General features: G+C 39.0%; 1 protein-coding gene across 6 annotated transcripts in view; it reads left to right on the top strand.

Moving 5' to 3' along the window:
* PDGFD (platelet derived growth factor D) overlaps window positions 1–12,914 on the top strand; it is a 145,319-nt gene that overhangs the window by 74,028 nt on the left and 58,377 nt on the right. For 4 of the 6 annotated variants that reach the window (XM_068670260.1, XM_068670247.1, XM_068670266.1 and 1 more), the window contains exon 2: window positions 11,013–11,217. In XM_068670260.1, the coding sequence (XP_068526361.1) occupies window positions 11,013–11,217 (205 nt within the window). The remainder of the gene's footprint in view (window positions 1–11,012; window positions 11,218–12,914) is intronic. The other 2 variants (XM_068670257.1, XM_068670261.1) reach the window with 1 other exon arrangement.

Here is a 12,914-nt window from a genome sequence, read left to right as displayed (position 1 = left end):
TGGAAGCTTTAGAGTGAGGGGATGCTAAGGGTGTCTGCTGGTTAAAGTTATGTTGTCTCTCGTGTGTTCTGAAAGCCAGAGGAGTGAAATGTGCTGCTTTGGGTTCCTGCTTGCGAGATCTGGAGACAAAGATGGTTGAATTTGTCATTGTAACTGCTCAATTCTTTTTCTGTCAAATGTTTCACTGAACCTGCAGTCAAAGGACAACTTTGAAGCTTGGTATTACCTCCAGCATGATTACACTGTGGACTCCTTTTTTCTGTTTAAAAGAGAGAGTTCATTGAAGGCCCATGAAAGTGAAGGATTATTTAATTACTTCTTGATTTGCCAACACTATACTCAACTCTGTTCAGAACATAAAGATATATATTGTCTATTCCCACAGAGTCTTAGGGGAGTCTTGAATATGGTTTTCTCCACACAGGTTTCAATGTGTTTTCATCTGCTCATGCAGTATCTTTTGTTGCTCTTAACTTCTTGGCAGCAAACCTAAGCACAGGGAAACGTATTACAGTAGGTTTGAGAACACATGGCAGCAGAAGTTCAAGTTCTGCTCTGATCTTTGTTGTTTTTTGTTTTTTTTTTTTTTTTCAGATGAAAATGCATGAGGTGAAATTTATTTAATAGGACAGAAAATCTTTCTCTCAGGAAGAAAACCTCCATGCATATGTTCATTTTATTGTGCTCTAATTTGCTGGAAAAGAGGAAAGTACTGTTCTGTTATTGTTGTTGTTGTTGTTTTAATTATTATTAAAAATTGTATTTTTCCATCCTGTTTGAGGAGCTTCTGGGTAAAGAACAAAACCTGGTTTTCTAAGGGCATTGCCCAATTAGGGTTTTGCAGTAGAAATCTGGAAAGACATATGCAATTCTTTGTCCCATCGCTGTTTTGCTGAATGTTAATCATTTATCTTTAGAATTCTTAGTTCTTCTAGACTTTATCTTGTAAATTGTAAAATTTTCAGAGGAGAAGTTCTCCCTCACATTGTTTCTGTGGTGTACAAATACAAAACATTGATTAGAATCACCAGCTGCCACAAAATTGACAGTGAAATTGTCAGGTTCACATAGACAGAGAGCAAAATCAATGAGACAACCACTGTCAGAGAACTGCAGAACTCCCAACAGGTGACCTCAGAACTACCTTTACTCTTGTGTGCCTTTTTACTGCTTCCATTGTCCCTCCATTGTTGTGCACTACAGTAAGGAAAGAGCAAGACAACTAAGTTGTAAGAAAACTAAGGCTTGATTCATGCAGTCAGTATCACTAAGTGAATGTAAATTCCACAGTGGGACATAAAAATGATGTGATTCTCATTGCTTACCATCCTTAAACTCATTTTGGAGCTGGGACTGACCAGCTTGACATATAAAAAGCCCAGTACCACTGGAGCTGAATGCAGGTGGTATGGATGTAGCAGGGACTGCATGGGGCAGCAGTATGAGTTGAGCTTGAGTGGTGGCTTAGCTCCACAACTTCTCAGCAATTCTTTCCTTGTTGTTGTTCAAACTATCCCTTTCTAGCCTAGAAGTAACATTTCAAATCTCTTCCTTCTGGTGACCAGCTGTTTTTTTTCAGAAAGTAGTTGGGAATCTGGGATATGGACATGGAACTTCGAGAGCCAACTCCATTTCTAATTTTGTGATCATAATGTGGCAGTGCTGGTGTAAGATATTGTTGCCACATGTGGCACAGCAGCACCTGAGCTTGTGGGTTGTGCTGATGCACACCAGCATCATTTTCGCAGCCACTGATCCCTATACACTGGCAAAGAATGAGCTCTCCCACCAGGTATTTGTGCCACATCTAGTTTAATTCTTTGGTGCAGGACTAAGGAAATCTCTAGATGATCTTCTGATGCAAGATCATAACAGTAAAGCAAAGCCACAGCCAAGAATTTTATGAATGTGCCTGAAAACTTTGTTAAATTGCAGTATCTATCCACCCGACAGCTCTGCAGTGTTCTGATGCCAAACCTTCGGAGAAAATCCTAAGCACTTACAGGAAAGATCCTCTGCACTTAAAGTATACGGTGCTTTCAGTATGTACAACTTAAATTGCTTTCCAGACTGGGGAAATGTTTCTCAGCACATGGGTTTTATCTAAATGATAGAAAACCTTCCCCAGGGTCTTACTTGTGTTCTGCCTCCATGCTGGGAAAAGACCTCAATGTACGCTGTCCTCTTTGCCCCAGTGCTGTGGTTTCCTTCATAAGAAAACTCAGGCATGAGGGCTAAAAGGGAGCCATGGTGTACTCTGGTCTAAACTGTCAGAGACCCAGGACAGGATGCCTTGGAGCCAGAAAGTAGAAAGTTGCTGGCTCCTTCCTTTGTGGCTAAGTTTTGAGTCCTGGCTTCTGCTCCAAGAACTGCTTGTGCATTTTACCTCTAACTGTTTCTTGGCAAATGGACAGCCCATCTTGGAAGCATCATCCAGAACCCATCTATCCCTGGGGAGGAGACAGATGTGGTCTGAATTCTCTCAAACAAATACAAGAAGAGCAACACAAGCTCCCATTTCCTTGCAAAGGTTTGCTGCTAGGCTACTATAGAAAAAGGAAAGGACTACCTACAGTGAGATCTGCCTACATTGTTCTTCATTGTTCTTTTTTTTTTTTTCTTTGAAAAGGTCTAGATACCTGTCTTAATGAGGGCATACATGGCTATCAATCCTAAGAGAGCACATGTATATAGAGGTTTTACTAAAAGATGGCTTGCTGCCAAATGTGCAACTTCTGGTAGTTAACACTCCATAGACTGATCCTGATCATTTTTTCTCCCTGGATGCGTAACAGGTAGTCTGGCACTGGACCTAGTGCTCTGGGTCTCATTTCAGCTACCAGGTCCAACATGGGATGCCTAGCTTGGGGGGACTTCAATATTTTTATCTTTGTGCAATTAGTCATATACTGACCCTAACAGACTAAAAACATGCCTTTGATAAAATCATGCCACAGAAAAGATGTCTGTCAGACTTTGCATTTTAAGAAGAAACACTTCAATCCGTTCCAGAGATTCTGGATCTAGAGTTTCAGTGCTGACATAGAGGGTAAAGAAACTCAAATTGCAAGAGAAAATTGCTTTGATTTGTCTTTTGAATCAGTCTTTTCATTTACTGCCTAATGTTTTAACATATGACCTTCCACTCAGTAATCTGCTACAATATATTTAGCATGAAAAACCTTTCCCCTTTTGACTGATTTTGTCTTTTCCTTTTATCAATATTTTTCTTTCTTTAAGGTAGTTCCACATCTTGTTGAATCTTAGGAGTGTTTGACTGAATTAGTTTCTATAACAATATCTTAAATCCTTTTTTTACAACAAATGACACCAGATTTCTGATAAAAATAGCCTTTGGTCATAAACATCTAAAGATCAATGAAAGGAAAATGAAAATTAGTATCTTTTCATTACACCAGAAGAACATAAAGGAAACTTCCTGAACAGGCCTGCTTACCTGAAACTACTGCCTAAACAAGAAAAATTCTCTAGTTTACATTCTCCAGTTCTTCACTTAGCAAACCCATATGTGCCAAAGTCCAGTGTTGATATTCATGCTTAAAAGCTGTGTCTATCATGGTCTTGTTCGAGGCACTACACATCTGCTGATCAGCCTTAGAACAAGTTTGCTATGTACCAGCCTGTTCATGGAGGTGTCAGAACTCATTGCAAACTTCCACTTCAGTTATTGGGTTTCCTTTGTGTTCTCTGCAGAACCAGGGAAGTAATTTCCTTTATTTTTCTGAAATAATTTCTCAAGGTTTTCTGTATTTTTGTTCTCATGATCATGTGGTTATTTGCATTGGTCCTATTCCACATCATTACAACTACATGTTCTTGATTATATGCATTTTCCTTTTTCATACTTAATTATGGAATCTCAAGAGAAAAATACATTCAGCTGTTGGTGTAAGAGTCCAGCAGGAAGTCCAATCCATTGCAACACAACCACCCATGAAAGAACTGGCAGTTAACAACATATTTTATATGTTGGCGTAGCATATGTTGTTTTTCTATAGACACTTTTGCTTTAATTATGGCATTCGGCATGTCCTTTTGTGTGGAATGAAATCTCTATCAAGAGGTCAAATAAAGGCAAGTAATAAAATTCACTACAGAAAGCAAATGTCACAGTTTGTTATCTCCATAAAAACAAGTAAGGATTTGTTTTGTCAGTGTTCATCTGTGGATCACAGTTCAAGTCTGAGCAAGGTGCTTACCAAGGGTGACACAGAAGAATCCTTCTTCATCTCACCAAAATCCAGGCAGGTCTGTCCTTCATGTCAAGACTATTTCTCTAGTATTGCATTCATAAAGCAGTTATGGTGGTGACCATTCAACAGTACAAATATTATTAAATTAGAATTAAAAAATGCTTATTATAGTGAGAAGCACTGTAACAGACTGTCTCTGTGAGTTATGTGCCTGGACTTCCTTATCAATTGCCCACTTAATATTCTCGTGAGTGGTCTTTGCTGAGGTCCTGTTAAACAGCAGATTGAATATGTAATTCCAAGACTCATGGGGTTTTCTGCACAGAGACTCACACTGACTACTAACTGTTCTATTATAAAATGGATGATGGCTCTGAATTGAATTCTGTGTGTGAATTCTGTGTGTGAATTCTGTGTGTGAATTTTAGACAGCGTTGTTATGGTTTTTTTTGTTGTTTTTTTTTTTCCATTCTCCACCTTCGGTGCTGGTATTCTGCACTGCATAATATTGCTTCTTTTAAATACAGCTCAGTTTTTCATGCTTTGATATACCCTATATACATGATAAAATATATTATTCTAGCCACATGACTCAGGAATTTGGAGGGAGCTGGGTGAGTGCATGTCAGATCTGAATCTGGCTGAACATGCACACAGCATCTTTTGATATTACTTCAGTGACAGCATTGGTCATGCTTTGGATTTGAACTCTGATGTCTGGAATATCTTACATGTTCCTCATCAAAAGTAAGTACCTGTTGATAAGAGAAGGAGCAAGTATCTTGAGCTGCTTGTTTGAAGTTCAGAGGCCAGCCTACCTGACCGAGTCTTTCATCATTCCCAGTGGGTTTGGGGCCCACTTATTAATTGCTTGATAACTGGCTGGCAAGGAATACAAGATGGTGTTAAAATCCTGCTCTCTTAAAATCCCGCTTTCTTATTAGGTTTTGATCTTTGAGCTGAACACAATCTAAGGTAATGCTTTGGACTGGATCCCCTGGCCTGATAATGCCCTTACATATGCATTCTTATTCCAAAATGATTGCTTTCCCAGTTTAGTCCCACTTAGTGAGCCTAAATTTACAACTTTAAGTCTGAACAGGCTTAAAGTGCTATTTCACTCTCATTTATGGCAATCCCAACCCATTCCCCCCCCTTGCTCTGCAGACACCCATGCAGGCCCATTCTGAGTTTTTGCAGATCTTTTATCGATGACTGTCTATAGGAGCAGAAATGAGCTAGATGTTTGAAGCTCTGCCCCTGAAATGACAGAGATGTCTAAGACAGGTACTACCGTGTAGTACTATTTTCTTCATTAGAGAGAAGAAACATAATATTGTGTTGACTATCCAAGGTTCATTTTATTGTTTATATTCACTAAAAATATATGCATAATATTTTTAACTAGGTAAATGACCTTACAGTTTTATATCTTCCCAACAAGCTGTGATCAGTTATGAAATACACTATTTCAACCATGAAGTCTGTCATCTTTTTCTCTGATTTATGCAGAACATTATGGATAACAAATAAAGTTTCTCCTTATTGCAGGAGGGTGAAGGAATTAAAAAAAAAAAAAAAAAAAAAAAAAGCCAATGAATATCTGAAAAGGCTGCCATAAATACAGCTTGTTTGGCATGCTTGTCCCCAGGATTAAATGATTTGTGGCCTGGATTCAAAAATGTTTTACTGTTCTTTGCTTCTCACTCAGAGGATTCAGCTATTTAGATCAGGCTAATTTTCAACTGAAGGAACTGAAGAGCTATTATTCTCCCCAAAGGTTATCTCCTTTGTTTAAAAACTGGTGGCAAACCATTGACCACTGTGTTTGTTTCAAAGACGGCAGCAGTGGGGGAGGAGAGTTATATCTGGAAAACTCCCACATGCAAACTCCCAAGGTTATTTCCTGAAATAAAACAAATAGTTTCACAAGTGATGAAATGAACTTCACATGGTTTCCAGCAACTTTCTCCCGAACTGTAACAGAGGATGAGCTCATCAGGTTATGCTCCATGGGATTTAAGAGGGTATACTTCTTGTCATAAAGCATGTCAGAATGTCGTATCTTTTCAGTTTCTACCACTGTGTCAAAGTTTATTGATGTTGGCCAACTTCTACAAGTACATGTACAAGGAGAAGAAAGACAGAAGCAAACTTATGCACAGAAAAACGCCTTTACAAGTGAGGCTAAAACTTCAGAAACCTTAGAAAAGTGGGACTAAATGTTCCATATTATTGGTTAGGCCTTTAGACAAGGTCATTGTCTGAATTCTCCTTTCTGAAGCAATTGGCACTTACAGACTCTCTTTGCTCAATGGATATCCAAGAACAGATGGCAGATCAGCTATTAGCAAGCAGTAATTGCATTTTGGTTTTATTTTGATTTTAAGTGAAGGAATTCATTGTCTGTTGAGCGATGATAATAAAAGCAGACTTCTTTCTGTATCACGTATGTCAGGACTGGGAGCAGGTTCAACAATAGCATGTAGATACATAGTGAAAGCTTACTAGGAAATGCAGAAATCCAGAGCAACCACAGAGCATGACATTAGGAGAGCATGCCCTAGCTGGGAAGGATAATCACTGGATGTGCTGGGAACTTGTGCTGGGGACAGTTTTCAGACAAGCCCTGTTTTCAGAGTATTGGGCTGGACTTCCCCCTGTGTATCACACTCAGCTATCTCCATGCAGGTGGAGGGAGGCAAACACATCTGAAAATGCATCTTCTATAAGCTATGGGAGTTCCTCTAACCTGGAAGGCTGTAGTATAGACCGGTAAGTTTAAAATTATTAGCTGGGCAAGAATTAAGGGAATAAAAGATAGGTTCATCCAGAAAACTAAAATACAGACAAAGTTGCTTTGCAGTCAGTTCAGCCTCTGCAGGGAATTGCTTTACTGCAAAGAATGTCTCCAAGCTTCCATTTCACTCATCTTATGAAATAGGCTCCCTCCCCCATGTGTAAGGATGTCTTTCTAGCTCCTGCCATCCAGAATATCCTCCTTGTGTGTATTGCTTAAACGGCCTCTGTTTTTTGCCTTATGACTTAACACTTTCCTTTATTCATTGTGAAATTATTTTATATGCTTTTTAGTAAATGTGACAGGTAGTGTATTAACCACTGTCATCTTTTATTTAGTAACATAAAGCATTAAGGAATACAGTTACTACATGGCATTCAGGACACTATAATACTGCATTGTATTGCGTTACAGCTTGGGACAGTTCTGTGCCTTGAAAGAAAGAGGTACTCTCTTTTCCTTTGCCTATATCTTTTTCCATTTTTTTTTTCTTTTTCCTGACATTCCCCATGTCCAGTACCTGATTTCCATGAGTTGCCCCAGTGTATCTGATGAAGACAATGTTTGTGATGCTTGTCTGCTTGGAATGGTCTTGTTATTTTAGTCTCATGTCTTAGGTCCTACAAGAAATACAGGAGTTGTTTACATCTCCTCAAGCTGTTTCCCAGATTCTTGACAATTTGTGAGGGGCCAACTTCCAGAGACAAAATTTGGGTTGACCATGTTCCCATGTCTATTTAAACCAGTTAATTCTACAAAACTGCACTGAAAATCCTATTAGAAAACTGTAGATTCATTCCTGGCTGTACTACTTCAGACAGTAAATTAGCACATGGTGACAGAGGTAAGAGGGAATCAAACTGTTTGAAAGCTCTTGAAGAATCTACTCCCGTGTCAAGTGAAGGCTTTGCATTTCATCCCTTGTGAAGGATTATAGAAACAGCATTTGTGTCCATTATTGTCAAACAGTTTTTCTTTCTGTGTGGAAAAGCCATACCTTCATCCTGTTATATTTTTATTGAGAATTCTCCTCCCATTCTTCCCTCTAGCCTTTCCTTATAATGAGTTACTCTATAATTACTGTATTTGTTATGATAGAGATAAGTCACTGTGCTTTGATTTTATAAGCTTTTCAATGTGCTGGTTTATTTCTCAATTTACCTATTTAACTTTGATAATGCAGAGCTGTGCCAGACATTGCTCTGATCTAGTCAGCAGGGGCAGAGCACCCCAATCTGTTGGATTCAGAGTTTTAGTTAAATTAAAACCTGACAGAGCATGTCTCCTTGAGGAACAAGAACATTGGTAACATGCTTTCATTACTGGTGTGCTGAGTAACATGAACAGATTTTTTTTGGGGGGGTACATATACAAGCCCATATCTGTGCTCATATCTGGCTGGGAAGGGGAACTTTTCTGTGAGAAAGATGAACCACATTGAATCCCTCAATTAAATATGTGGTTATAGTGGGAAAATTGCAAGAATTTGCTGCCCAGGGAATAAATAAATAAATAAATAAATAAATTACTCAGGTATAGGAGGAATTTGCCATGTTTTAATACAGCAACCTTTGTTCTGACTTAAGGAATGGTTGCTTCATTCAAAAGTGCAGGATTTGCTTTCATCAAAACTGTTTTATTTTTATCCATTTTTCTGGACATTTTGGACTCTGTGAATATCCTCTGTCCTCTTGGGTGGGTGTACCGGGTGTTCTCAGAGTCCAAAGTTGCTCAGCATTTCTGAAGGAACTCAGTAGGGTTGGCTGGACATTTTGTTTCATTCCAGATTAGAGGAGAAAAAAAAGAAAAGATTAGGAAAAAAAAAAAAAAAGTTTGTTGTTTGTTGGTTGGTTTCTTTTTTTGGTGTTGTTGTTGTTACAGAAAAAAAATATATATAGAAAACAGCCTTGTTTATAGATGCTCCTGATGGAAATTACAACAAAACTGACTTGTGGGTGGTCTTTATTTTCACTGAATTTTCAGTCAGTTTCCCAGTGCAAAATCACTTGGTCAAAACAGAACAAAACAAACAAAACTTTGTGAACTATCTAGTCAAGGCTGTATTTGCTTAGAAAGGATGGCTCAGGGTGTGAAAACATTTCATCTTGAATGAAAGCATCTTAAAAAGATGTCACAAATAGATCTTTGGAGATTTTTACAAGAAACACAGACTTTTAAGTTTCAGGTTGTTTGGATGAAAGAATTATTACCTTGTCAGAAGGGTACAATGAACCGTTGACACACATCCACACTGCTTACAGCTTTTTGGAAGGTGGTATTTACAGCCAGAAACCAGTGAAAAGCCACCTGAAAGGTAAATTCACTTACCATGAAGTTTGCAACATTTCTCTGTGTTTCTATTTTCCATAAGTATTTAGCTAACAAACAAAATTTATTTGCTTAGTTTTTTGTTTGTTTGTTTGTTTGTTTTTTGTTGGGGGGAAAGGAGGGATATTCAGTGTATTATTGAGTCTTGGTCCTGAAATTAAGTAGAGTGGTTTGGGAGGGAGAATTCCTCAATAGCCAAAGCCAGGAGAAGGCACTGGTTTTACATTTAGGCTGCCTGCAGTGGAGGTTGACCAAACTTTCAGCAGAGAACTGGGGCTGATGTTCAATTTAAGATCTGGACTCCAAAGCTCAGATGTTTACATGAAAGCTAGTGCCCATGTTCCCATTAGTTAACATTTGTTCAATGCAGTTGGGTAACTGAGTGAAGACCTGTCAGAGTATAGGTCCCTCTGGCTATGCTGAGGAGGAGTTCAGCTTGCTGACACACAGGTGGCTCTGTGAGACAGCACAGCTTCCACAGGACTCTGTCTGAGGCTGATAGATGTGTTGCTGGACCTCTCCATCCTCATGGAGACCACAAAGGAAATCATATGGTATTGTAAATGGTGTTAGAAATCTGTAAGTAATTGAGCTGGGCTCAGTTACTCAAGATCTCCATGCATCATATGGGGAGTGTAGATAGCCATTTCACATGTGGAGGCTCAGATTCAAATATCTTGACTGGAAACTGCATGTTGCGCTGAAGCCACCTGATCTTTGAAATTTCACCACACTAAAATTTTAAATGCACAAAAATCTAGTTGTTTGCCATTTGTCGGTGCTGGGAGTCAAATCCCACTATTGGTAACAGCTGGACAATGCAAGTACATGGCGCAATTGAGAGGATCCTTTGACTTTTAGAGATCTGGGTCTTGACACGGTTTCCGTTATCCTTGGAGTAAGGGATTTACAGCAGCTGAAGTTTTACCTCAGTATAAGCAAACTTTAGGAACAATTGAGTATTTGCTCAGGCAAAGTTGTGAAATTTTAATTAAGTAAGAGCGTGGTTGTTTATCTTGAAGTTACTCAATATGGTGGTGGATGAGCCAGCTTCTGATTTCTGTTTTGTCATTGTAAGTGTGGAGTACCTACTTGTGTTAATGATCCTTTGACACCAGAAGAATCACACCATAAGAAGACTGTCAGGATGTGACCTAACACATGCTTCTGAGAGGAAATACTTAAGCACAATAAACAAACTTTCAGTCACTCTTTCCTTGTTATTGCTGCTTTGCTTAGAGGGCATCTCTCCCCAGAACACCAAATTTGGGGAACAAGGATGTTTGCCTTTTCACTTTGCTCTGTCTTACTTGATTGTTCTCATGTTTACAACTTTTATTAAAGTTCAAATTCTGTTTTAAAACTGAAATGGTGAGAAGGGAGTTATATAATCAATATTGATGTAAAAGTAATGATATATTTATCATAAAATAAAGACTGTATACAATTGAGTATTGTTGTTCTTATTGTTTAATGGGGGTTGAATTAAGAGAATGTACATTGTGCTTCCTATTTAATAATGAATGCTCCTAGTTCCAACTTCAAAAAGTCTTAAGAAGTCACAGACTTTAAATGCAAATAATTTGTTCTGTTTTATAAATTGTTGTATTTTTTTGCCTTCCTGTAACTGGAACAACATACTAATTTCTACAAGTTGTGACTACTAACAGAGAGCAATCACCTCACAGACTTGTACCGAAAAGAAGAGACCATCAGCGTGGCAGGGAACGGCTGCATTCACAGTCCTCGCTTCCCGAGCAGTTACCCCAGGAACCTCCTGCTGACATGGCGGCTCCACTCCCCAGAGAGCACCAGGATCCAGCTCGCCTTCGATAATCAATTTGGACTGGAAGAGCCTGAAAATGAAATCTGCAGGTGAGTGGCAAACCATGCTGTGTGGAAGTTTGCAAAGAGTTCCTTAGTATGACATAGCATAATGGTGTGGACATTGGCATGACACCACAAACCAAAACCTGAGTAACCCTGGCCCTGCTTCAAGCCCCAAGCTTCCAGGAGTTCCTTCCAACCTGCCTTGGTCTTTGAGTTTATCACAAACTGAGCTGCCCTAGACTTGAAGCAGTTTTGGCAGGCTTTAGTCCTTCTGTAACATTCCAGGTACAATGCACTTGTACACTCAAATCCAGCTACCTAACAGCTCAGAAAGTACTTTAATAGGATTTTGTCCTCTATCAGCTCTGTCATGTTTCAGCCAGACAAACACATCTTTTTCAGTAGGTGTAAGGCACTGGGAGGAATTCATGAGTAGGTATGCGTATGTACTGGGATGTGAGGGACAGATAAAAATGCATTGAAATGTATAATGAAGTTCTTCAAATTATTTGTTTATCTTTAATGCTATTCTTCACTGGCACAGTTTCTTTTAAATCCTTTACATGTAGGCCCACAAACATCAGTATACTCTGCACAGTAATATATCTAATAGAGTATACTCTACTGTATTGCAGTTCCTTTGTTTCTTTCTTTTAAGCCAAAATGACCATAAGCCCAGTTGATCTGGCTGATTAACCCAGGTGGATAAACTGCTTTGCAATAGCAGAGCACAAAGCTGAATCTCTCCAGCATTCACTAAAATGCTATAAATAACAATTTTTTGGTTTGTTTATATTTCCTTTGTTCAACTATGTGGTCTGTGAGGGATAGCAGGCTCAAGTTTGCTGTGTGCTCGGAAAGCCAGATTGCTGTGATGCTGTCTACTTCAAAAGCTCAAGTCTCAGCTTCCAGCTCTTTGCCTGATTATGCCGTTACTTGTGCCTTATCTATGTAGAGAACTCAGCTGTAAGGATTTCTGCACACCCAGCCCCTGCTTATCTTATCTTCTTTGTCAATTAATTTGCATTTATAGGACTTGGTAGCTCTGCAGGGTTTTACAGGGTGGATCTTTTTTGTGTTTTTGCTTTGTCAATTTTCTGCGTTACCAATAGAGAGAACCATTTCTGCAGGTTTGTTTTCCATTTAGCAATAAAGGAATACAGACTGAAGCTGGCTTTCCTCCCCTGCGTATTTATTGTCTTGGCAGCTTCTGCTCTGCTCGGGTGCTGTTGGTCTAAGATCAGCAGCACAGTAATAAGTTACCTCCTAGCACCTCGAACACTTTTGCAGATTGAAAGCCTAATGCATACAGAAGCGGCCTGTTAATATTTACATAGCGGATAAACTGTGGCTGACCTTAAATCATTGCAACTTTGAAACAGGGAGCTAATTTGCCAAGGAAAAAGATGAAATATTTTCTTTTAAGAGTCATTAAAGGTGGTGGCATGATGAGGGGAATTCAAGGCATTATTGGAACTCTGGACTTTGACCATCTTGGAAGACATGCGGCCTGCTTTTCCCAGAGAAGCTAATTTAGGATTCAGAGAGAAGCAAAGACCTTCCATAATCCATATGTCTATAGAAGCTGGAAAAATATCACATTCTTTTCAGAAATAGAGCTTTCCCTGGAGTTACTGCAGTTTTATTTGCCTAGTATACTTCCAGAGCGAGGAATTTCTCAGAGAGACAGCTTGTAATGGCTTTAAGCCTGTTCATTTCTGTATGCATAGCTAGATTTTTTG

Source organism: Anas acuta, chromosome 1, assembly GCF_963932015.1.
Source record: "Anas acuta chromosome 1, bAnaAcu1.1, whole genome shotgun sequence".
NCBI classification, from domain to species: Eukaryota; Metazoa; Chordata; class Aves; order Anseriformes; family Anatidae; genus Anas; species Anas acuta.
This window is presented reverse-complemented; position numbering and strand designations above follow the sequence as displayed.